At 51.7% G+C, this 26,656-nt stretch overlaps 1 protein-coding gene across 2 annotated transcripts in view; it reads right to left on the bottom strand.

The window, feature by feature from the left end:
• LOC140403985 (epidermal growth factor receptor kinase substrate 8-like protein 1) overlaps positions 1-26,656 on the bottom strand; it is an 87,472-nt gene that overhangs the window by 54,677 nt on the left and 6,139 nt on the right. For both annotated transcript variants that reach the window (XM_072492302.1, XM_072492301.1), the window contains exons 2-3: positions 15,032-15,103; positions 2,362-2,399 (exon numbers count right to left, since the gene is read on the bottom strand). In XM_072492302.1, the coding sequence (XP_072348403.1) occupies positions 2,362-2,399; positions 15,032-15,078 (85 nt within the window). In that variant the 5' untranslated portion in view covers positions 15,079-15,103. The remainder of the gene's footprint in view (positions 1-2,361; positions 2,400-15,031; positions 15,104-26,656) is intronic.

Genomic DNA, 26,656 nt, shown 5'->3' with positions numbered 1-26,656 from the left:
CCTCAATACCTTTAAGAAGCATTTAGATGAGCACTTGATACATCATAGCATACACGGCTAGGGCCAAGTGCTGGAAAGTGGGATTAGAATAGATAGGAGCTCGATGGTGGTCACGGGCACAATGGGCAGAATGGCCTCTTTCAGTGCTGTAAAACTCTATGACTCTAGGAATTAGGGAAGGGTGGTCGATGTGTGGATGCCTCTCCCACAAAAAGCAGTAGACACTGGCTCAGGTAATTCTGCTAAATTTGAGACTGGCCAATTCTCGTGAACCCAAAGTATAAAAGGATATGGATCGAAGGTAGATGGGTGGGGTTAAGGATTGGAGGAGGACACAGAGGGTAAGGGTCAGTGTATCAAAAAATGCATTCTGTATTTTGTCCACTTGAGGCTACCATACACGCATATACCAGCAGAGGGAGTCTGCTTGGGAGAGACGATAAAGCATTCACGTCGAACTGCTCATGCATTCTAATAATCTCTGGCTGAATATATATATATTTGCACTGGAGGGTTTTGAATGCAGTGAGAAGTTTGGTGAAAAAAATGGACGGGAATGTTAAGGTTGAGGCTTTGCTAAACTGGGAATCAACAGCTCCACGGTCCCAGGTTCGATTCCCGGCTTGGGCCACTGTCTGTGCGGAGTCTGCACGTTCTCCCTGTGTCTGCGTGGGTTTCCTCCGGGTGCTCCGGTTTCTTCCCTCAAGTCCCGAAAGACATGCTTGTTAGGTGAATTGGACATTCTGAATTCTCCCTCAGTGTACCTGAACAGGTGCCGGAATGTGGCGACTGGGGGATTTTCACAGTAACTTCATTGCAGTGATAATGTAAGCCTACTTGTGACAGTAAAGATTATTAAAATTAATATTCAGCGTTGAATTAGACAGATTTTCGATGAATGGGAGGGAGTCAAGGGTCATGGGGGGGGGCGGGGCTGGCGGGAGAGTGGAGTTGAGAGCGCAGTCAGAGTGGGCATGATCTTCGTGAATGGCAGAGCAGGCTCGAGGGGCCGAATGGCCTACTCCTGCTTCCAATTTTTGTGTCCTCGCTGACGCATCATCAGATTGAATGAAGCGTGATCTCTGGTCTTGGGCTGTGGAGGGAGGGTATCTGGCGGTACCATCAGAGAGGTGGGCAGCTGTGTGAACCAGGAGCTGTTGAGATGCTTCACCAAGGCTCAGTTGTTTGGTTGACCAGGTTCACACATGACGAACAACCTCTAGTGGTGGGGTTGGGAAGTGGGGGGGGGGGGGAATAAATAAGAGTCAATATGATCGAGGGGGAAGTGGACAGGATTGAGCGAGGGAGCACTTGGCACATCGTAACATTCAAGGTGATGGGCCAAGTGCTGTCAAATGGGATTAGGTCGGCAGGTCAGGTGTTTTCCTTCACATGGCGGTGCAGACTGGATGGGCCGAAGGGCCATTTCTGTTTAAGAAATGTACCTTTAAGAAATGGGTGTTTACTACTGCAGTGATGTCAGAGTGTGGGTGGAGCTGGGCTGTCTTGTCAGCTTTTTACTTTCGTTTTAGGCTGTTTGCTGCAGGGTGGGTTTTAGTTTCATTTTCAGAGCTGGATAGCTGCAGTCACAGCCGGAATGGAAAATACTTTTCCATTTCAGCCGTGCCACACCTGTAGAGTGGGCCGTGTGCTCCCCATACCACAATCTATTAAAAGTTGTGGGTCAGGGGAACTCCATGATACACTTTGGGGTTCTCTAAACCCTGGCCCATAACACAGCCCCTCAATGTTGTCGAGCTTAGCCGACTTCCTCTGGCCACCGACGCCAAGGATCATAGCATTTCATAGAATTTACAGTGCAGAAGGAGGCCATTCGGCCCATCGAGTCTGCACCGGCTCTTGGAAAGAGCACCCTACCCAAGATCAACACCTCCACCCTATCCCCATAACCCAGTAACTCCACCCAACACTAAGGGCAATTTTGGACACCAAGGACAATTTAGCATGGCCAATCCACCTAACCTGCACATCTTTGGACTGTGGGAGGAACCCGGAGCACCCGGAGGAAACCCACTACACACGGGGAGGATGTGCAGACTCCGTACAGACAGTGACCCAAGCCGGGAATCGAACCTGGGACCCTGGAGCTGTGAAGCAATTGTGCTATCCACAATGCTATCGGCTGCCGTTTGAGAGACTATGTTCCCTCGCCAGAGAGGAATGGCCTCTGATTTGCGCTTACACTGGGAGCGGGAATACAGAGGCCGCCATTTTGAGCGGGCGGGTTTGCATGTTCCCCTTTCTCAGGCTTGCTGGAAGCCTGGACTATAGGCCCCAACCACCTCATCCTCAAACGATCCCCATAGCAGCCGGGCGACGGAGGCGCCTGATGCAACTTACCGTATAAGGACTTGGCCCTGGTCTTGGATGGCTTCTCACTGCAACATAAAACAAAAATATTTTTTAAAAATTACCTCCGACCTGGTCATCTATTTTCCTGCCGTACTTGCCGCTCGCTGCGCTGCTAAGGATTTTTCCAACGGGAATTTCCGTCTGGAGAACACAAGAGAACCAGCTGGAGTGGGTCATTCGGCCCATCGAGCCGGCTCCGCCGTTCAGTTCGATCATGGACGACGTTGGGCTCCCATGATTCCCCGGGCGACCAGAAATCTGCCTCTCCCCAAGACTTAAATATGTTCATGGGTGGAGCACTCATTACACTCTGGGGTGGAGAATCCCAAAGATTCACCAGTGAAGTAGTTTCTCCTCATCTCAGTTTCTCCTCATTGACGTGAATGAAATCAAAGCTCTGAGGGGGTTTCAATCCAGCTGATGGGGTTTCCCATTTCTAGGAGTTTGCAGGTGCTGCTTCCTCTGTCTGAGGCAGCAGGTTTAGAGTACAGGTAATTTTTGTTGTCATTGTCTCTGTTTGGAGTGCTCACCAGGGGCAGGGTCTCTGTGATGGAAGGGTCTCTGGTGGGGGTCTCTGTGGTGGGGGGTTCTTGTGGGGTCGGTGGGCGGGGGGGGGTGGAATGACCCTGTAAATCCCGTGGTGGTGGGGGGAGGAGTTGAATTGTGTTGCGGGCGGGGAGCCAGACACCGGATCTCGCAATTGGGCCACCCGCTCAAAATGGCGGCCTCTGTATTCCCGCTCCCAGTGCGAGCGCAAATCAGAGGCCATTCCTCTCTGGCGGGGCAACATAGTCTCCCAAACGGACAGTTCAGCCCAAAGATAACAATGTTCTGAAGGTTGAGCCTGTATTTGTGATGTCACAGGGTAGATGTCTGCCCACGTATACACACACACAACACACACACACACACACACACACACTCACCACACACACACACTCACCACACACACACACTCACCACACACACACACTCACACACACACACACACTCACACACACTCACCACACACACACACACACTCACCACACACACACTCGCCACACACACACTCGCCACACACACACTCGCCACACACACACTCGCCACACACACACTCGCCACACTCACACTCGCCACACTCACACTCGCCACACTCACACTCGCCACACTCACACTCGCCACACTCACACTCGCCACACTCACACTCGCCACACTCACACTCGCCACACTCACACTCGCCACACTCACACTCGCCACACTCACACTCGCCACACTCACACTCGCCACACTCACACTCGCCACACTCACACTCGCCACACTCACACTCGCCACACTCACACTCACCACACTCACACTCACCACACTCACACTCACCACACTCACACTCACCACACACACACTCACCACACACACACTCACCACACACACACTCACCACACACACACTCACCACACACACACTCACCACACACACACACACACACTCCCACACACCACACCACACACTCACCACACACACACACCACACACACTCACCACACACACTCACCACACACACACACCACACACACTCTCACACACACCAACCCACACACACACACTCACCACACACACACTCACCACACACACACTCACCACACACACACACACACTCACCACACACACACACACACACTCCCACACACCACACCACACACCAACCCACACACACACTCACCACACACTCACCACACACTCACCACACACACACACTCACCACACACACACACTCACCACACACACACACTCACCACACACACACACTCACCACACACACACTCACCACACACACACTCACCACACACACACTCACCACACACACACTCACCACACACACACTCACCACACACACACACTCTCACACACACACACTCTCACACACCACACACACACTCACCACACACACTCACCACACACACACTCACCACACACACACTCACCACACACACACACTCACCACACACACACACTCACCACACACACACACTCACCACACACACACACTCACCACACACACACACTCACCACACACACACACTCACCACACACTCACACTCACCACACACTCACACTCACCACACACTCACACACCACACACACACTCACCACACACACTCACACACTCACCACACACACACACTCACCACACACTCACACACACTCACACACACACTCACCACACACACACTTACACACACCACACACACACACACTCACCACACACACACTTACACACACCACACACACACACACTCACCACACACACACTTACACACACCACACACACACTTACACACACCACACACTCACCACACACACACACTCACCACACACACACACACACACACTCACCACACACACACACTCACCACACACACCACACACACACACTCACCACACACACCAACCACACACACCACACACACACACACACTCACCACACACTCACCACACACTCACCACACACTCACTCACCACACACATTCACACACCACACACACACACACCAGCATGCATGCACAAACACCGAAGTGCAGACCTCCACACAGCAACACATGCACCAATGTGCACACACATACACGCACGCCAATGCATACGTACCTGCCCACACGCAAACACACATACATGCCTACCGGCATGTGCCCACTGAATCCATGCACTCAACAATGCTTGAGTGTTCACACCAACATGCACTCACACCAAAGTGCATGCGACAACGCGCGCGCACAGACAAACAAAACATGTATGCACACACACACACCAACACATGAGCACACACATACCAACACACATGTGCACACACACGCCAACTAATGTGCACGCACACCAACACATGTGTGCACCCACACACCAACATGTTTGTGCACACACGCACATGGCAATACGGTTGCGCACACACCAACAAGTGTGGACTCACCCCAACATGTGTGCACACACATAAACACACCAACACACGTGTACACACACACAGACACACCAACACACATGTGCACACACACCAACACGTGTGTGAACACAGCTTGACTAGTTTTTTTTTCACTCCCTGACCTCGGGTCAAGTTTAAAAATTTGACCCTAACCTCATTGTGTTTTTTCCCTCCCTTGCTGTTTGACAATTCAGTCACGGGTCAATCTAAAATAAGACCCATTATCAAACCAACAGGAGCAGTTAACAGAACACCAAGTACTCCCAGGGGAGCATCCCATCTGCGTGGCTTGCTCAAAGAGTCCTGAGTATGGCTCTATTGTGCGAATTAACTCAACAAGGAGAAGAGGAAATCCTTAACCCTTAACCGCCCCCCCTCCCTCCCCCACCCCCCGCGAGCACGATTCTCTTTTGTTTCTCTTGGTCGCGGGCAGCCTATTCGATGCTCAGTGTAGAATGTTCCGGAATGCCGCGCGGTCAGGCCCATGCCCCACCTTGTGCGGTGGCCCTCCAGTATTTCATCCGTGGGCCCTCATATGTGGGGCTAAGGACCACATAGACCACCTACCCTTCCTACCCCACCTGTGTTCACCCACCAAAAAATAAAAAACTTATCTGAATTAAATGGGGGCTTCATTTAATGAATGCGGAGGCTTTAAATATTTTAGCTGCCTTATGCAGCTGGACTTAAATGCATTCACTTTATATATCATAAGCAAATTATTAACCAAAGGACGTTTCATTTTATAAACAATAATAACACACGTTTATCTGAAACAATCTAACATGTGGGATACATTAAAAAAATTAATTATTTCATGTGTGTCGCTGGGCAAGGACGGCATTTGTTGCCAATCCCTATTTGCCCCTTGAATTGAGTGGTTTGATCGACCATTTCAGAGGGGGGCAAGTAAGAGTCAACTACATTGCAGTGGGTCTGGAGTCACGTGTAGGCCAGACCGGGTAAGGACGGCAGATTTCCTTCCCTGAAGGGACATTAGTGAACCAGATGGACCTTTACCACAATCGACAGTGGTTTCGTGGCCACCAATAAGAAGGTTGGATTTTCAATTATCAGAATTTATTAAATTCCACCAGCTGGCGCGATGGGATTTGAACCCACGCCCCCGGATATTTAACCCGGGGCCTCTGGGTTACCAGTCCAGTGACGTGACTACACCGGCCTCTCCCCCTGAAATAAATAGCCCACAATAACCTTCTGAAGAAACTAATATTTATCTTACATTCTTATTAATCAAACAAAACCGACTGGAACATCGGTTCCGACACGGCTGTTGCTTGACAGAATTTAACACTCCCCCGCCGGCAGGTTGGGGGGGGGGGGGGGGAGGAAGAGTAAAATTCCTCAGACAGACTTCCCGCTGGATTTCTGCCCACCCTGACCGACTTTACGAAGGAGTGTGCCAGGCCTCAGTCAGCCCTCATCCCAACTAAGGCCCTAAAGTGGTCAATTATTAAAAGTGTCGCCAATTGTGGGCGGCAGGGTAGCGCAGTGGTTAGCACTGTTGCTTCATGGGCGATCCCGTTGACGACGGCGGAGTTGGTTAATCCTGCCCTAAGTGGGGGTTAGACAGCGGCGGGAAACTCACTGACAGAGTCAGGGGAGAAACTCCCAGCAGAACCCGCCACAAATGACACTTAGAAACCTTCCCGTGAGATTGCGCCCAAAGTTTTTTTTTAAATTATTTGAGACGTTTGGAGAGTCGTAAAAATTCTGGAAGTGGGAGTAAAATGGTGGTTTGATTGACATTCAGGAATCATAATAATAATCTTTATTATTGTCACAAGTAGGCTTACATTAACACTGCAATGAAGTTACTGTGAAAAGCCCCTAGTCGCCACATTCCGGCGCCTGTTCGGGTACACGGAGGGAGAAGTCAGAATATCCAAATCACCTAACAAGCACGTCTTTCGGGACTTGTGGGAGGAAACCGGAGCACCCGGAGGAAACCCACGCAGACACGAGGAGAACGTGCAGACTCCTCACAGACTGGGACCCAAGCCGGGAATCGAACCCAGGACTTTGGCGCTGTGAAGCAACAGTGTTAACCGTCAGCCACGATCCTATTGAATGGAAGGTGTGCAGGCCTTGAGGGGCTGAATGGCCTACACCTGTTCCCATGGAAGTGAAGGTGACGTAGTTGTAACATCAGTGGACTTTAGTACATGGGGACCTGACTGATGCTCGGGGGGGGGGGGTTCAAATCGCGACACCGCAGCCAGTGAAATTGAAAGCTCCGGGACAATATCGTCCCTTCAGGGAAGGAAATCTGCCATCCTTACCCAGTCTGGCCGACGTGTGGCTCCAGACCCAGACAGCGACGCCCACGTCCCAATAAAAAAAAAACCTTGCTTTCCAATTGGCTGTGCCGAGAGCGTGGGTGGGCAGCGAGGGCGGCTGTGATGATTGTTGGGGGTGCCGTGTAGGTGCAGAGGTCAGAATGGCCAACCCTAATGTTTATTCTCAAGACTTGACGAAAGGTGCCAACCCTTTCCCCCCACCTTCTCCAATAAAAGCCAGCGCTTGACAGTGCGCAGATTGTGGAGAACTTTGCAAACATCTGCGCCATTGTGCGCAGGCTGTTATCTGGCAATGACAATGGGCCACTAAGATCAAAACAGCTTTCACCCTGCAAGGATGATTTAAGAGCCGTGAGGTGATGATGCAGCTGTACAAAACTTTGGTAAGGCCACATTTGGAGTACTGTGTACAGTTCTTGGGCGAGATTCTCCGACCCCCCCGCTGGGTCGGAGAATCGCCGGGGGCTGGCGTGAATCCCGCCCCTGCTGGTTGCTGAAGTCTCCGGCACCGGATATTCGGCAGGGGCGGGAATCGCGCCGCGCCGGTTGGCGGGGCCCCCCCGCGCCCCCCCCCGCGATTCTTCGACCCGGATGGGCCGAAGTCCCGCCGCTAAAATGCCTGTCCCGCCGGCGTAGATTAAACCACCTACATAACCGGCGGGACAAGGCGGCGTGGGCAGTCTCCGGGGTCCTGAGGGGGGCGCGGGGCGATCTGGCCCAGGGGGTGCCCCCACGGTGGCCTGGCCCACGATCGGGGCCCACCAATCCGCGGGCGGGCCTGTGCCGTGGGGGCACTCTTTCCCTTCCGCCTCCGCCATGGTCTCCACCATGGCGGAGGCAGAAGAGACTCCCTCCAATGCGCATGCGCGGGAATGCCGTCAGCGGCCGCTGACGCTCCCACGCATGCACCGCCCGGAGATGTCATTTCCGCGCCAGCTGGCGGGTCACCAAAGGCCTTTTCCGCCAGCTGGCGGGGCGGAAATTCGTCCGGCGCGGGCCTAGCCCCTTAAGGTTGGGGCTCGGCCCCCAAAGATGCGGAGCATTCCGCACCTTTGGGGCGGCGCGATGCCCGACTGATTTGCGCCGTTTTGGGCGCCAGTCGGCGGACATCGCGCCGTTTCCGGAGAATTTCGCCCCTGGTCGCCTCATTTTAGGAAGGATGTGGAAGCTTTGGAAAAGGTGCAAAGGAGATTTACCAGGATGTTGCCTGGAATGGAGAGTAGGTCTTACGAGGAAAGGTTGAGGGTGCTAGGCCTTTTCTCATTAGAACGGAGAAGGCTGAGGGGCGACTTGATAGAGGTTTATAAGATGATCAGGGGAATAGATAGAGTAGACAGTCAGAGACCTTTTCCCCAGGTGGAACAAACCATTACAAGGGGACATAAATTTAAGGTGAATGGTGGAAGATATAGGGGGGATGTCAGAGGTAGGTTCTTTACCCAGAGAGTAGTGGGGGCATGGAATGCACTGCCTGTGGAAGAAGTTGAGTCGGAAACATTAGGGACCTTCAAGCAGCTATTGGATAGGTACATGGATTACGGTAAAATGATATAGTGTAGATTTATTTGTCCTTAAGGGCAGCACGGTAGCATTGTGGATAGCACAATTGCTTCACATCTCCGGGGTCCCGGGTTCGATTCCAGCTTGGGTCACTGTCTGTGCGGAGTCTGCACATCCTCCCCGTGTCTGCGTGGGTTTCCTCCGGGTGCTCCGGTTTCCTCCCACAGTCCAAAGATGTGCCGGTTAGGTGGATTGGCCATGATAAATTGCCCTTAGTGTCCAAAATTGCCCTTAGTGTTGGGTGGAGGTGTTGACTTTGGGTAGGGTGCTCTTTCCAAGAGCCGGTGCAGACTCAATGGGCCGAATGGCCTCATTCTGCACTGTAAATTCTATTATAATCTATGATTAATCTAGAACAAAGGTTCGGCACAACATCGTGGGCCGGAGGGCCTGTTCTGTGCTGTATTTTCTATGTTCTGTGTTCTAAGGTACCTCCAGGCTGGAAACCATGCCGCATGCCAAACACAGCTGGCGGCACAGTTCAGGTATTTGAGGGAGGATAGGGCCAGGGTTATGTGGACTGACAGGTTCTCAGGAATAATACGAAGGCGAGATGGGCGTTTGGTCGTGTCGTTCCTGACTTTGATCTCTTTGACGCAATGTTTGCAGCGTTGTGGAGCTGTGCAGAAACACACCTCAAGCAACTTAAACGCTCCGAAGTGGAGATGGTCGATAGCTTTAAGTTTCTGGGGGTCGCCATCACCAACAGTCTGCCCTTGTCCACTCACGTTGACGCGACCGACAATCAAGAAAGCCCAACAACGTCTCTCCTTCCTACGGAAGCTAAAGAAATTCGGCATGTCTGCATCGACTCTCACAAACTTCTACAGATGTACCATAGAGGGCATCCTATCCAGCTGCATCACAGCTCGGTGTGGCAACTGCTCGGCTCAAGATCGCAAGAAACTGCAGAGTGTGGTGGACTCAGCCCAACGCATCACACAAGCTTGCCACCCCCACATTGATTCTGTCTACACCTCCCGCTGCCTCGGGAAGGCAGACAGTATTATCAGAGACCCCTCCCACCCAGGCATTGCCTTCTTCCAGACCCTTCCACCAGGCAGAAGGTACAGAAGTCTGAAGACCCGCACATCCAGACATAGGAACAGCTTCTTCCCCAAAGCTACAAGACTCCTCAACGACTCCCCCTCGGACTGATCTGTTCCCTGTACGAACACTATTCACAACACCCTAGGCTGCTCTTGCTCATGTATTTGCTTTGTTTGGCCCCTTGTTCCGCACTGTAACCAACCACTGTTTGTCGATGTACCATTTGGCAATGTTCTCTGTCGATTATTCTTTGTGTCTACTGTGTACGAACTGTGTACGTTCCCTCAGCCGCAGAAAAATACTTTTCACTGTACTTCGGTACGTGTGACAATAAATCAAATCAAAATCAAATCAAATCAAATGACAGAAAGGCTCACCCCAATGGCATGTCATTACGTTTTGTCAGAGATATCTAGAAGGACTTCATTCTCCGCGAATCTCCTCATGGCGCGGTGCCTTTGTTCTCAAATTATTGCTCAGGGTGTGGACATCGCAAGGCACTCACACTCACACTCACACTCACACTCACACTCACACTCACACTCACACTCACACTCACACTCACACTCACACTCACACTCACACTCACACTCACACTCACACATTTACATCTACACACACTCACGCCTACACACACTCACACCCACACACTCACACCCACACACCCTCACACCCACACACCCTCACACCCACACACCCTCACACCCACACACCCTCACACCCACTCACACACACTCACACACACTCACACCCACTCACACACACTCACACACACTCACACACACTCACACACACTCACACACACTCACACCCACACACACTCACACCCACACACACTCACACCCACACACACTCACACCCACACACTCACACCCACACACCCTCACACCCACACACCCTCACACCCACACACCCACACACCCTCACACCCACACACCCTCACACCCCCACACACTCACACCCACACACTCACACCCACACACTCACACCCACACACTCACACCCACACACTCACACCCACACACTCACACACACTCACACCCACACACTCACACCCACACACTCACACCCACACACTCACACCACACACTCACACCCACACCCACACACCCACACCCACACCCACACACCCACACCCACACACTCACACCCACACACTCACACCCTCACACCCACACCCTCACACACTCACACCCACACACTCACACCCACACACTCACACCAACAGCACTCACACCCACACACTCACACCCACACACTCACACCCACACACCTCACACCCACACACCTCACACCCACACACCTCACACCCACACACCTCACACCCACACACCTCACACCCACACACTCACACCCACACACTCACACCCACACACTCACACCCACACACTCACACCCACACACTCACACCCACACACTCACACCCACACACTCACACCCACACACTCACACCCACACACTCACACCCACACACTCACACCCACACACTCACACTAATTTCTCAAATTATTGCTCAGGGTGTGGACATCGCAAGGCACTCACACTCACACTCACACTCACACTCACACTCACACTCACACTCACACTCACACTCACACTCACACTCACACTCACACATTTACATCTACACACACTCACGCCTACACACACTCACACCCACACACTCACACCCACACACTCACACCCACACACTCACACCCACACACTCACACCCACACACCCTCACACCCACACACCCACACACCCACTCACACCCACACACCCACTCACACCCACACACACTCACACCCACACACACTCACACCCACACACACTCACACCCACACACACTCACACCCACCCACACACACTCACACCCACACACACTCACACCCACACACACTCACACCCACACACCCTCACACCCACACACCCACACACCCACACACCCACACACCCACACACTCACACCCACACACTCACACCCACACACCCACACACCCACACACACTCACACCCACACACTCACACCCACACACTCACACCCACACACTCACACCCACACACTCACACACTCACACCCACACACTCATACCCACACACTCACACCCACACACTCACACCCACACACTCACACCCACACTCACACCCACACTCACACCCACACACTCACACCCACACACTCACACCCACACACTCACACCCACACACTCACACCCACACACTCACACCCACACCCACACACCCACACCCACACCCACACACTCACACCCACACACTCACACCCTCACACCCACACCCTCACACACTCACACCCACACACTCACACCCACACACTCACACCCACACACTCACACCCACACACTCACACCCACACACTCACACCCACACACTCACACCCACACACTCACACCCACACCCACACACTCACACCCACACACTCACACCCACACCCACACACCCACACCCACACACCCACACACCCACACTCACACCCACACACTCACACACTCACACCCACACACTCACACCCACACACTCACACCCACACACTCACACCCACACACTCACACCAACAGCACTCACACCCACACACTCACACCCACACACTCACACCCACACACTCACACCCACACACTCACGCCTACACACTCTCACACCTACACACTCACACCTACACACTCACACCTACACACTCACACCTACATACTCACACTAATTTCTCAAATTATTGCTCAGGGTGTGGACATCGCAAGGCACTCACACCTACACACTCACACACACACTCACACGCACTCACACCTACATACTCACACCCACACACTCACACCCACACACTCACAGACTCATACATACACACTTACATCTACAGACACTCACACCCTCACACCCTCACTTACATACTCACACCCCCCACCCCGACACACACCCCCCACCCCGACACACACCCCCCACCCCGACACACACCCCCCACCCCGACACACACACCCCACCCCGACACACACACCCCACCCCGACACACCCACACCGACACACCCACACCGACACACCCACACCGACACACCCACACCGACACACCCACACCGACACACCCACACCGACACACCCACACCGACACACCCACACCGACACACCCACACCGACACACCCACACCGACACACCCACACCGACACACCCACACCGACACACCCACACCGACACACCCACACCGACACACCCACACCGACACACCCACACCGACACACCCACACCGACACACCCACACCGACACACCCACACCGACACACCCACACCGACACACCCACACTCATACATACACACTCACATCTACACACACTCACACCCACACCTACATACTCACACCCACACACTCACACCCACACATACGTACACACTTACATCTACACACTCACAACTACACAATCACACTCATACCGACAAACTCACACCTACACACACTCATATCTACACACTCATATCTACACACTCACACCGACACACTCACATATTGATACCTACACACTCACACACTCATATCTACACACACACCTACACACACTCACACCTGCACACTCATACCCACACACACTCACACCTACACTCACATACTCATACCAACACACTCACACCTGCACACACTCACACCTGCACACACTCACACCTATGCACACTCACACCTACACACACTCACACCTACACACACTCATATCTACATACTCCCCCCTACGCACTCACATCTACACACACTCAGCTTTCCACTCATATTAACACTCACTTACACACACTCACACCTACACACTCACACTTACGCGCTCACGAGTATACAAACTCACACCTACACACACTTACAACTACAAACCTACACACTCAAATCTACACACTCACTCCCACACACTTACATCTACACACTTACACACTCTCACATACACACACTCACACCTACACACTCATATCTGAACACACACCTACACACTCACATCAACACAAACTCACTCCCACATACTCACTCCCTCACTCACACCTACACACATAGTCACACCTATGCACACTCAACTATACACTCACACCTATACACTCACACCAACACACTTACACACTCACACCTAAACACTCACATCTACACAAACTCAGACCTAAACACTCACACCTATGCATCTACACACACTCACACATACACACCTGTACACACCTACACACTTATACACTCACATCTACACACACTCACACCGACACAAACTCACACCTAAACACCCACACCTATGCACCTACACACACTGACAACTACACACCTGTACACACCTACACACATACACACACTCACAGCTACACACACTCACACCTCCACATCCACACACTCAAAACCTACAAGCATACACACTGACACCTACACACACTCACATCTGCACAGCTACACACAGTCACCAAACACACACCTACTACAAGACCCCTACACATAAACCAACACATACACATGGTCCTACATGCATAAACATGCCAACACGCACCCCAACACACAAACACATAAATATACCTATATACACAGGCCTCTACACACACACACAAACATACCTACAAAAACACACCCTTGCACACACACACCGACACACACATTAACACATATATACCGTCAAAATCTGCCCAATTCTACATCAACGCACACACAGCGAACGACAGGAGGCCCTTGGTTGAATGCACACTCTGATGCTCAGTCACAACTCTTTCTTCACCTCTCTTGTACATCGGGAAGGCTTGATGACTAACACACCAGATGCTGCACTGAGGAAAAGGTCCAGTCACCTACCCATACTGGGGAACTCCTGCCGGGAGATCGTTGGACCCGTAGCTCATCGTTGTTATGTTGATTGGCAAAATTCTGAAGAAAAATAAGGACAGGGTTTATTCAATTGGAAAGACAAGAATGTGAAGTCCAATAACAGCCTCACGCTCGCCTTTCCATTTCTTCCCTCACACACAGCAACAGGCACTGCCCATTGCGTCCCTCACACACAGACACAGGCACTGCCCATTGCTGCCCTCACACACAGCAACAGGCACTGCCCATTGCTTCCCTCACACACAGCAACAGGCACTGCCCATTGCTTCCCTCACACACAGACACAGTCACTGCCCATTGCTGCCCTCACACACAGACACAGGCACTGCCCATTGCGTCCCTCACACACAGACACAGACACTGCCCATTGCGTCCCTCACACACAGACACAGTCACTGCCCATTGCGTCCCTCACACACAGACACAGTCACTGCCCATTGCGCCCCACACACAGCAACAGGCACTGCCCATTGCTGCCCTCACACACAGCAACAGGCACTGCCCATTGCTTCCCTCACACACAGCAACAGGCACTGCTCATTGCGTCCCTCACACACAGACACAGTCACTGCCCATTGCGTCCCTCACACACAGACACAGGCACTGCCCATTGCTGCCCTCACACACAGCAACAGGCACTGCCCATTGCGTCCCTCACACACAGACACAGTCACTGCCCATTGCGTCCCTCACACACAGACACAGGCACTGCCCATTGCTTCCCTCACACACAGCAACAGGCACTGCCCATTGCTTCCCTCACACACAGACACAGGCACTGCCCATTGCGTCCCTCACACACAGACACAATCACTGCCCATTGCGTCCTTCACACACAGCAACAGGCACTGTCCATTGCTTCCCTCACACACAGACACAGGCACTGCCCATTGCGTCCCTCACACACAGACACAATCACTGCCCATTGCGTCCTTCACACACAGACACAGTCACTGCCCATTGCTGCCCTCACACAGCAACAGGCACTGCCCATTGCGTCCCTCACACACAGCAACAGGCACTGCCCATTGCTTCCCTCACACACAGACACAATCACTGCCCATTGCGTCCTTCACACTCAGACACAGTCACTGCCCATTGCTGCCCTCACACAGCAACAGGCACTGCCCATTGCTTCCCTCACACACAGCAACAGGCACTGCCCATTGCTGCCCTCACACACAGACACAGGCACTGCCCATTGCTGCCCTCACACACAGACACAGTCACTGCCCATTGCTGCCCTCACACACAGACACAGGCACTGCCCATTGCTTCCCTCACACACAGACACTGCCCATTGCATCCCTCACACACGGCAACAGGCACTGCCCATTGCGTCCTTCACACACAGACACAGTCACTGCCCATTGTGTCCCTCACACACAGACACAGTCACTGCCCATTGTGTCCCTCACACACAGACACAGTCACTGCCCATTGCTTCCCTCACACACAGCAACAGGCACTGCCCATTGCGTCCTTCACACACAGACACAGTCACTGCCCATTGCTTCCCTCAAACACAGCAACAGGCACTGCCCATTGTGTCCCTCACACTCAGCAACAGGCACTGCCCATTGTTTCCCACACACACAGCAACAGTCACTGCCCATTGCGTCCTTCACACACAGACACAGTCCCTGCCCATTGTTTCCCACACACACAGCAACAGTCACTGCCCATTGCGTCCTTCACACACAGACACAGTCACTGCCCATTGCTTCCCTCACACTCAGCAACAGGCACTGCCCATTGCGTCCTTCACACACAGACACAGTCACTGCCCATTGCTGCCCTCACACAGCAACAGGCACTGCCCATTGCTTCCCTCACAAACAGACACAGGCACTGTCCATTGCGTCCCTCACACACAGACACAATCACTGCCCATTGCGTCCCTCACACACAGACACAGGCACTGCCCATTGCGTCCCTCACACACAGACACAATCACTGCCCATTGCGTCCCTCACACACAGACACAGGCACTGCCCATTGCTGCCCTCACACACAGCAACAGGCACTGCCCATTGCTTCCCTCACACACAGCAACAGGCACTGCCCATTGCTGCCCTCACACACAGACACAGGCACTGCCCATTGCTGCCCTCATACACAGACACAGTCACTGCCCATTGCTGCCCTCACACACAGACATAGGCAATGCCCATTGCTTCCCTCACACACAGACACAGGCACTGCCCATTGCTGCCCTCACACACAGACACAGGCACTGCCCATTGTGTCCCTCACACACAGACACAGTCACTGCCCATTGCTGCCCTCACACAGCAACAGGCACTGCCCATTGCTTCCCTCACAAACAGACACAGGCACTGTCCATTGCGTCCCTCACACACAGACACAATCACTGCCCATTGCGTCCCTCACACACAGACACAGGCACTGCCCATTGCGTCCCTCACACACAGACACAATCACTGCCCATTGCGTCCCTCACACACAGACACAGGCACTGCCCATTGCTGCCCTCACACACAGCAACAGGCACTGCCCATTGCTTCCCTCACACACAGCAACAGGCACTGCCCATTGCTGCCCTCACACACAGACACAGGCACTGCCCATTGCTGCCCTCACACACAGACACTGCCCATTGCATCCCTCACACACGGCAACAGGCACTGCCCATTGCGTCCTTCACACACAGACACAGTCACTGCCCATTGTGTCTCTCACACACAGACACAGTCACTGCCCATTGCTGCCCTCACACACAGCAACAGGCACTGCCCATTGTTTCCCACACACACAGCAACAGTCACTGCCCATTGCGTCCTTCACACACAGACACAGGCACTGCCCATTGGTTAATTCTGCAATTTCCTGACCTTAATGTGGTGAGTCGAATGTGATCAGATTCAGAAATTGTTGGTGGGAAAACACCCGGATATAGGGAGAGGTGTCCTGAGAGTGTTTGATGGGGCAGTGTAGAGGGAGCTTTACTCTGTATCTAACCCCGTGCTGTACCTGTCCTGGGAGTGTTTGATGGGGACGGTGTAGAGGGAGCTTTACTCTGTATCTAACCCCGAGCTGTACCTGTCCTGGGAGTGTTTGATGGGGACAGTGTAGAGGGAGCTTTACTCTGTATCTAAGCCCGTGCTGTACCTATCCTTGGAGTGTTTGTTGGGGACAGTGTAGAGTGAGCTTTACTCTGTATCTAACCCCGTGCTGTACCTGTCCTGGGAGTGTTTGATGGGGACAGTGTAGAGTGAGCTTTACTCTGTCTCTAACCCCGTGTTGTACCAGTCCTGGGAGTGTTTGGTGGGGACGGTGTAGAGGGAGCTTTACTCTGTATCTAACCCCGTGCTGTACCTATCCTGGGAGTGTTTGATGGGGACAGTGTCGTAGGAGATTTACTCTGTATCTAACCCCGTGCTGTACCTGTCCTGGGAGTGTTTGATGGGGACAGTGTAGAGGGAGCTTAATTCTGTATCTAACCCCGTGCTGTATATGTCCTGGGAGTGTTTGATGGGGACAGTGTAGAGGGAGCTTTACTCTGTATCTACCCCCGTGCTGTCCCTGTCCTGGGAGTGTTTGATGGGGACAGTGTAGAGGGAGCTTTACTCTGTATCTAACCCCGTGCTGTCCCTGTCCTGGGAGTGTTTGATGGGGACAGTGTAGAGGGAGCTTTACTCTGTATCTCACCCTGTGCTGTACCTGTCCTGGGAGTGTTTGATGGGGACAGTATAGAGGGAGCTTTACTCTGTATCTCACCCTGTGCTGTACCTGCCCTGGGAGTGTTTGATGGGGACAGTGTAGAGGGAGCTTTACTCTGTATCTAACCCCGTGCTGTACCTGTCCTGGGAGTGTTTGATGGGGACAGTGTGGAGGCCCTTCGAGCCTGCTCCGCCGTTCAATGAGATCATGGCTGATCTTTTGTGGACCCAGTACCGCTTTCCTGCCCGAACACCACAACCATTTATTCCTTTATTCTTCAAGAAAACTATCTATCTTGACACACTTTCTTTTGCCATCTAGTCCTGGGGGAGGGTACGCAGCGATGGAGAGGCGGAGAGCTTTAGAGAACTCCGGAGTTATTTTCTCGGCTGTCAGTGGTGGAGCGATTACAATCAGGGTCACTCCAGAAGCCAGAATGGGAGGAGCGCAGAGTTCTCGGAGAATCGTGGGCTGCAGGAGATTACGGAGCGATGGAGGGGTGAGGCCACGGAGGGATTTAAAAACACGGGCGCGAATTTTAAAATCGAGGTGGACTTGGGGCTGGTGGGTAAACAGGACCTTCGGCGCGAACGGGGGCACAGGCGCGGCCAACCCTGAATGGTCTTAAAGCTACAATGGGCGGACTGAGGAAGGGCAGCCTGGGGTGACTGGAATAGTCAAGTGGAGAAGTAACAATGAAACGCTCGTTCCGTGCCAATGGCCGGAACAGGGGGTTGGGAGAAGGGGAAACGCTCAAAGACGTGGAAGAGTTTGGAAGTAAGACCAAGTGAAAAACGGAGTCAGGGCGATGATTTCAACGCAGCTTAACAATCCCTAAATTCATCTGTGATTTTTTTTGTTGTGGGCAGTGCTGGGTTTTGTGGCTGGTGCCAGTTGGTGCGCACTTTCATTCTGGCTCATCCAGCTGAAATAATTTTTCCAATTTCACAATTGCTGTCACAAGGCCAAAGGCTGATTATCAGGAATGACTGTGCAACTTGACGTACGGGAGAAACTTTGATTCCGCTTTTAATGAACTCCAACTTGAGGCATTGGTGTAAACTGCAATTTGGTGCATCGACTGCATTCTTACAGGATTTTAGTTCGCAGTTTAATGAGTTAGTTTGGTATCAGACATTCAGCATATGGGGCGAGATTCTCCGCTCCCGCGCTGGTTGGGAGAATCGCCTGGGCCGCCAAAATTATCCCGGAACGCCGGTCCGACGCCCTCCCGCGATTCTCCCAAGCGGCGGGAACGGCCCGGTCGGGTTCCGCGGGCCGCAGGCCGGAGAATCGCCGGAGACACCCAAAATGGCGATTCTCCGGCACCCCCGCTATTCTCAGGCCCGGATGGGCCAAGCGGCCAGGCCAAAACGGTGGGTTCCCCCCCGGCGCCGTCCACACCTGGTCGCTGCCGGCGGGAACAGCGCGCGAACGCTGGGGGGGCGACAAGGACTGGCGCGTGTAGATGACGCGGCCCCGATCCTAGCCCATTGTCAGGGCCTGAATCGGTCGGGATCGGGGCCGTTTCGCGCCGTCCTGAACCTCGACGGCGTTCACGACGGCGCGGCCACTTCGGCGCGGGGGTGGAGAATCCCGCCCCTTGTGTCTGCTTTTTTTGCTCAATGTTTTTTGCACGCAGCCAATTCATTCACAGAATTCAGAATCCCAAAGGACCAAGCCCCTTTCCGTTCACTCCCACAGTTTGGAATAGCCATGGACCTCATCTCTTCCTGTCTCTTCCCACTGGATCAGAACAAGTCGGCGGGATCGTCCAGGGTTTTCTGCTGTTCCTTCTGGTGGGAACAGCCGTTAAATTGCCATCCATTGTGTTCACTTTGAGGCGGCACTGTCAACAGCCACAGTTTCAAAGCCGTTCCCATAGGTTTCCGCTGTACGGAATCCTAACATGCCTAACTCTTGCATGGTCAATCCTACCCAATAGATTCTGAGCAGATCCATTCATTCCTTCTCATCCACTCCAACCGTATGGAATTCCAATGGAGTGATTCCTGTTTCATTGCCGCCATGGCTCAGGAGTGATGGGGGAGGGAGAGGGGGGGGGCTCGGTGGCCATTGGAGCCCCCGGGTTGTCGAGGACAGGGCCACGTTGGCAGTGCCATGGTGCAATGGGGCAGTTCCAGGGTGCCAATGGGCCTGAGAGGGGCACGGTCATGGAAGTGGGGGGGGGACGGAACTGAGGGGATCCATGAAGAGGGGCCTGATGGAGGTCCTAATGGAGGGCACGAAGCGGGTGGAGGAGGGCGGGGGGGGGGGGGGGTGCTGGTGGTTAGGGAGGACCCACAGAACCCCTGACCAGTAACATGCAAGTGGACAATCACACCCGTTCGCGAGTAATCGCCGAGGAAGACATCACACTGAGCATGGCTAATCCCAGCATCGTATCATTCCCGCAGACAGCGGAACAATCTAGAAAATGAGTCACGTCCCATTATCGAGAACTGCATGAGAGCTTCATTTCGATGAACGAGCTGATTAAACGGTCATCATGTTGCAATGCCTGCTTCACAGCAGAGATTAGTACCAGCAAGGCCCAGCTTCGCAATCATGACAAATCCAGAAACTTTCAATTTACATTGACACCGAAGCATTTTGATTTTGTTGGAAGACTTGTCAGTGTGCAGTGTAGAACCATGAGAGATTCGATGGAAGGTTTTTTTTTTAAACTGCATTTCGAAGTGGAAAATGGAATCGAGCTATTTATAGGAAAGCTGGCCAGATTAATTAATTTAATTAATTAATTAACAGATCTGGTAATTAAATAGATTAAGCTATCAGTGTGCACTGTTCAAGGCTTGGTAGAAGCTTGACTGAAAATGAGTGCTAACTTATTCGCTGGTGTACTGTGCAAGCGTTTTGCATAATATTTTTATTCCTTGGGGATTGCAACCGTTTTTCAGACTGAGCAAATTGGGTAAGGATTGAATTATTTATCACAATATTTGATCCATCTTAATTTGTAGTTGAATCTGGAAATATCACATCATCCACATGTAGCTATTAACTCAGAATGTCCCAGGGTGTCTGCCAGATGTAAGTATTATGATTATCAAACAGGACGAAGACTATGTTTTAAAGATATTCTGTAGGCTTGCGGTATGATTTTATCCTTATTATATTATGAATATTTGCAGTGTTAGTATTTTAAGGTTTTTCTACTTCTGCGTAATTATCCTAACTGTAAATAGATCTAACCACCAGTTTTTAGCCTGAATAATAACGATCTACAAGTCTGCTCAATGTCAGCCGAGATTTCACAGCATGGGAGCACAGGGCAGCACGGTAGCACAGTGGTTAGCACAATTGCTTCACAGCTCCAGGGTCCCAGGTTTGATTCCCGGTTGGGTGACTGTGCGGAGTCTGCACATCCTCCCCGTGTGTGCGTGGGTTTCCTCCAGGTGCTCCGGTTTCCTCCCACAGTCCAAAGATGTGCAGGTTAGGTGGATTGGCCATGATAAATTGCCCTTAGTGTCCAAAATTGCCCTTAGTGTTGGGTGGGGTTACTGGGTTATGGGGATAGGGTGGAGGTGTGGGCTTGGGTAGGGTGTTCTTTCCAAGAGCCGGTGCAGACTTGATGGGCCGAATGGCCTCCTTCTGCACTGTAAATTCTATGATTCTATGATTCACACTCGAGTCACTGGAGTGAGACACAAACTCACCAGCTTTGTTTTTTTTAAATTTAAAGCACCCAATTCTTTCTTTCTCAATTAAGGGGCAATTTAGCGCGGCCAATCCACCTACCCTGCACATCCTTGGGTTGTGGGGGTGCGACCCACGCAGATATTAGGAGAATGTGTAAACTCCACACGGATGGTGACGTGGGGCAGAGCTCGAGCCCGGGTCCTCGGCGCCATGAAGCAGCAGTGCTAACTGACCTACTCACCCCATTCTTATCTGGCGGTGTAATAATTGGCTTTCTGCCTTTTCAAAGTTACTCATTGGCAGTATCTAATTCTAGAATTATATAGAATTTACAGTGCAGAAGGAAGCCACTCGGCCCATCGAGTCTGCACCGGCTCTTGGAAAGAGCACCCTACCCAAGGTCAACATCTCCATCCTATCCCCATAACCCAGTAACCCCACCCAACACTAAGGGCAATTTTGGACACTAAGGGCAATTTATCGTGGCCAATCCACCTAACCTGCACATCTTTGGACTGTGGGAGGAAACCGGAGCACCCGGAGGAAACCCACGCACACAGGTAACAGAGGGTAACAGAGACACAGAGTGACAGTGACATGGGGTAACAGGGACACAGAGTGGCAGTGACATGGGGTAACAGAGACACAGAGTGACAGTGACATGGGGTAACAAGGGGACAGAGTGACAGTGACATGGGGTAACAGAGACACAGAGTGACAGTGACATGGGGTAACAGGGGGACAGAGTGACAATGACATGGGGTAACAGGGGGACAGAGTGACAGTGACATGGGTAACAGAGACACAGAGTGACAGTGACATGGGGTAACAGGGGGATAGAGTGACAGTGACATGGGGTAACGGGGGACAGTGACAGTGACATGGGGTAACAGGGGGACAGAGTGACAGTGCATGGGGTGACAGAGACACAGAGTGACCATGACATGGGGTAACAGGTGGACAGAGTGACAGTGACATGGGGTAACAGAGACACAGAGTGACAGTGACATGGGGTAACGGGGGACAGAGTGACAGTGACATGGGGTAACAGAGACACAGTGACAGTGACATGGGGTGACAGGGGGACAGAGTGACAGTGACATGGGGTAACAGAGACACAGAGTGACAGTGACATGGGTAACAGAGACACAGAGTGACAGTGCATGGGGTGACAGAGACACAGAGTGACCATGACATGGGGTAACAGGTGGACAGAGTGACAGTGACATGGGGTAACAGAGACACAGAGTGACAGTGACATGGGTAACAGAGACACAGAGTGACAGTGACATGGGGTAACAGAGACACAGAGTGACAGTGACATGGGGTAACAGGGGGACAGAGTGACAGTGACATGGGGTAACAGGTGGACAGAGTGACAGTGACATGGGGTAACAGGGACACAGAGTGACAGTGACATGGGGTAATGGGGGTCACCATTGTGGCACATCACTGTATTGACCAAGTGGGCAAGTTCACAAATCAAAAGATTCTAATCAAAAGGGAGTTGTCTGTCACGACTGCAGGAGCCGTGAAGTGTGGCTGGTCCAACTCATTGCAGCCTGATCTCCAACTCAGCCTGTCCCTTCTCCACAATACACTCCTGTGGTATAAATGGACAAACACAAACTGTGGCTCTGAGACAATAGCAGGTGGGAGTGACCGGTTACCCGATGTTTACTGTACACATTCAGGGAGCTGACACTGATCTACGTACAGGTGAATTATTTCCCAGTCAACCTCCAAGTCGCGGTAACGCAGGGCACAGGGTGTGTCAGACAGTGCAGGCTGACAGGTGATAAGTGATGAAATGGAAGGTGTAGCGCCGAACATTAAATTGGATGAAACTTTTCAGTTTCATGACATCCAGAAAGGCTGAAATTTTGCAATCGGGTTATGAAAAATGTGAATCAACCTCTTTGACTAATGAAATTCAAACATTTCCTGCTGATGTGACGTACAGTCCATCAGGCCGGGCGACAGTTGCTGTGATTCTATTTGTCTTCACAATTCTGCTCAAAGGTCAGCCTTACAAAATAATGGTGATAAATTTTCGGAAGCGAGTCATTCCCCTATCTAGTCCGTATCCGAATGCCTACTGCGTTTCCAGGGCGACCAGTTGTCTCTCATGTACGGGCTCTGACAATACGGACTGATGGAGCCCGATTAAAAATGCGAAAGGCGCCCTTCCCATCCTCGGATACTTGTGAGCTGTTTACTGGGACACCTAGAGCGACAGAATTAGCAATTCCAGGAAATCCTGGCCACCACGTCCATCTGAATTGCTGACACAAATTGAACCCATTTTTCGAGTTAAGCTGCAGCTATACAAAACCCTGAGTCAATTCATCCTCGTCCTGTGCCAGACTTAGCCTGGAACAGATCAAAGTGGTCCACAGGGCCCACATGACGGTAGCCTGGATGAGTAGGTTCTTTGACGAGGTGGAGGACAGATGTGGCGGTAGCCCGGCGAACCAGGTGCATATGTTCTGGGCATGTCGGAAACTGAGGGGATTCTGGCTGGGATTTGCGGACATTATGTCAGAAGTCCTGGAAGGGAGGGTAACTCGGAGTCCAGAACGGGCAATATTTGGGGTATCGGATGGTCCTGGGGCCAAGGCGGGGAGGGAGTCCGATGTTCTGGCCTTCTCCTCCCTGGTGGCCCGGAGATGGATTTTGCTGGGATGGAGGGACTCGGAGCCCCCGAAGTCAGGTGTGTGGGTCAGCGAAATGGCAAGGATTCTCAGCCTGGAAAAAAGTCAAGTTCGCCTTGAGAGGATTGATGCACGATCAATGACCACTAAAGCGAGGTTGTAGTCCAACTGAAGGCTTTAATAAGCTAGATGTTTCCCCAGCAACTCAGGTACAGAAAGAAGGCTGCTGGGGTAGCACGGGCTTTGCAGGGCGGAGCTACCATACAGCTTGACCAATAGAAAACATACAATATGGTAGATATTGTATATGGTACAAAGGTATTACGGTACCATGACCAGGTACCGTAGAAAATAGGAAGCATGGCAGTGTTAGATAAGGCCAGAGAACTCAGTATATGGGTGTTATGGGCCAGGGTTTAGAGAACCCCAAAGTGTATCATGGAGTTCACCTGACCCACAACTTTTAATAGATTGTGGTATGGGGAGCACACGGCCCACTCTACAGGTGTGGTGCAAACAGAGCTTTCCAGTACTTTTAAATTCAAACAACATTTATTCTATGAACTCACGTTAACCTTTTTAAAACATACAGTGAACATCTTAGCAACCATCAATTCAAATACAACCCCCAAAGAATACAACACTAAGTAATCCTTAATAACTTCCCAAACAACATCCAGAAGACAAAAGAAACACCTTTTATCAGAAGCACATTAGGTTTACATTCACTACTGAGAACATTTATAATTCTGAATTCACCAAATGATCAAGAGATCATTTCATGGCCGAGAGATCAACAGTACACCCGCTCTGTCTGGCTTCAGCTCCAACACTGAAAACGAAACTAAAACACACCCTGCCGCAAACAGCCTAAAACGAAAGTAAAAAAGCTGACAGACAGCCCAGCTTCACCCACTCTCTGACATCACTGCAGTAGTAAACACCCATTTCTTAAAGGTACTCTCACTACAGATACTTATATACACACCCATTTATAAACACCCATTTCTTAAAGGTACTCTCACATGACACGGATAATTAGGGAGCAGGGCGTGGGCAGTAGGGGACAATGTTTTTTCGTTTTTTTGCATGTGTCGGCCCTCACGGTTGTTTAAGAAATGTTAATGTGTTCAATTGTGAAAATTACAAATGCTTCAACAAAATATTTTCTAAAACAAAAACCTGGTTAGACCCCACTTGGAGTCACTGGGAGCAGTTCTGGGCATCACACCTTAGGAAGGATATTTTGGGCTTAGAGGAAGTGCATCATAGGTTAACAAAAATGATACCTGGACTACAGGGGTTGAGTTACGAAGAGAGATTATGCAGATTAGGCCTGTTTTAGCTAGAATTTAAAAGGTTAGGGGGTGATCTGATCGAAGCATTCAAGATATTAACAGGGAAAGACAGGTTAGATAAAGATAAATTGTTTCCACTGGTTGACGATTCTAAAACTAGGGGGCACAGTCTAAACATTAGAGCTAAACCGTTCAGGGGAGATGTTGGGAAGAACTTCTTCACTCAATGGGCGGTAGAAGTTTGGAACTCTTCTCCCACACACACCAGCTGAAGCTGGAACAGTTGTTAATTT

The sequence above is a fragment of the Scyliorhinus torazame genome, chromosome 29 (assembly GCF_047496885.1).
Source record: "Scyliorhinus torazame isolate Kashiwa2021f chromosome 29, sScyTor2.1, whole genome shotgun sequence".
Classification (NCBI taxonomy): domain Eukaryota; kingdom Metazoa; phylum Chordata; class Chondrichthyes; order Carcharhiniformes; family Scyliorhinidae; genus Scyliorhinus; species Scyliorhinus torazame.
Note: the sequence above shows the minus strand (reverse complement) of the source record. Positions and strands in the feature narration are given on the sequence as shown.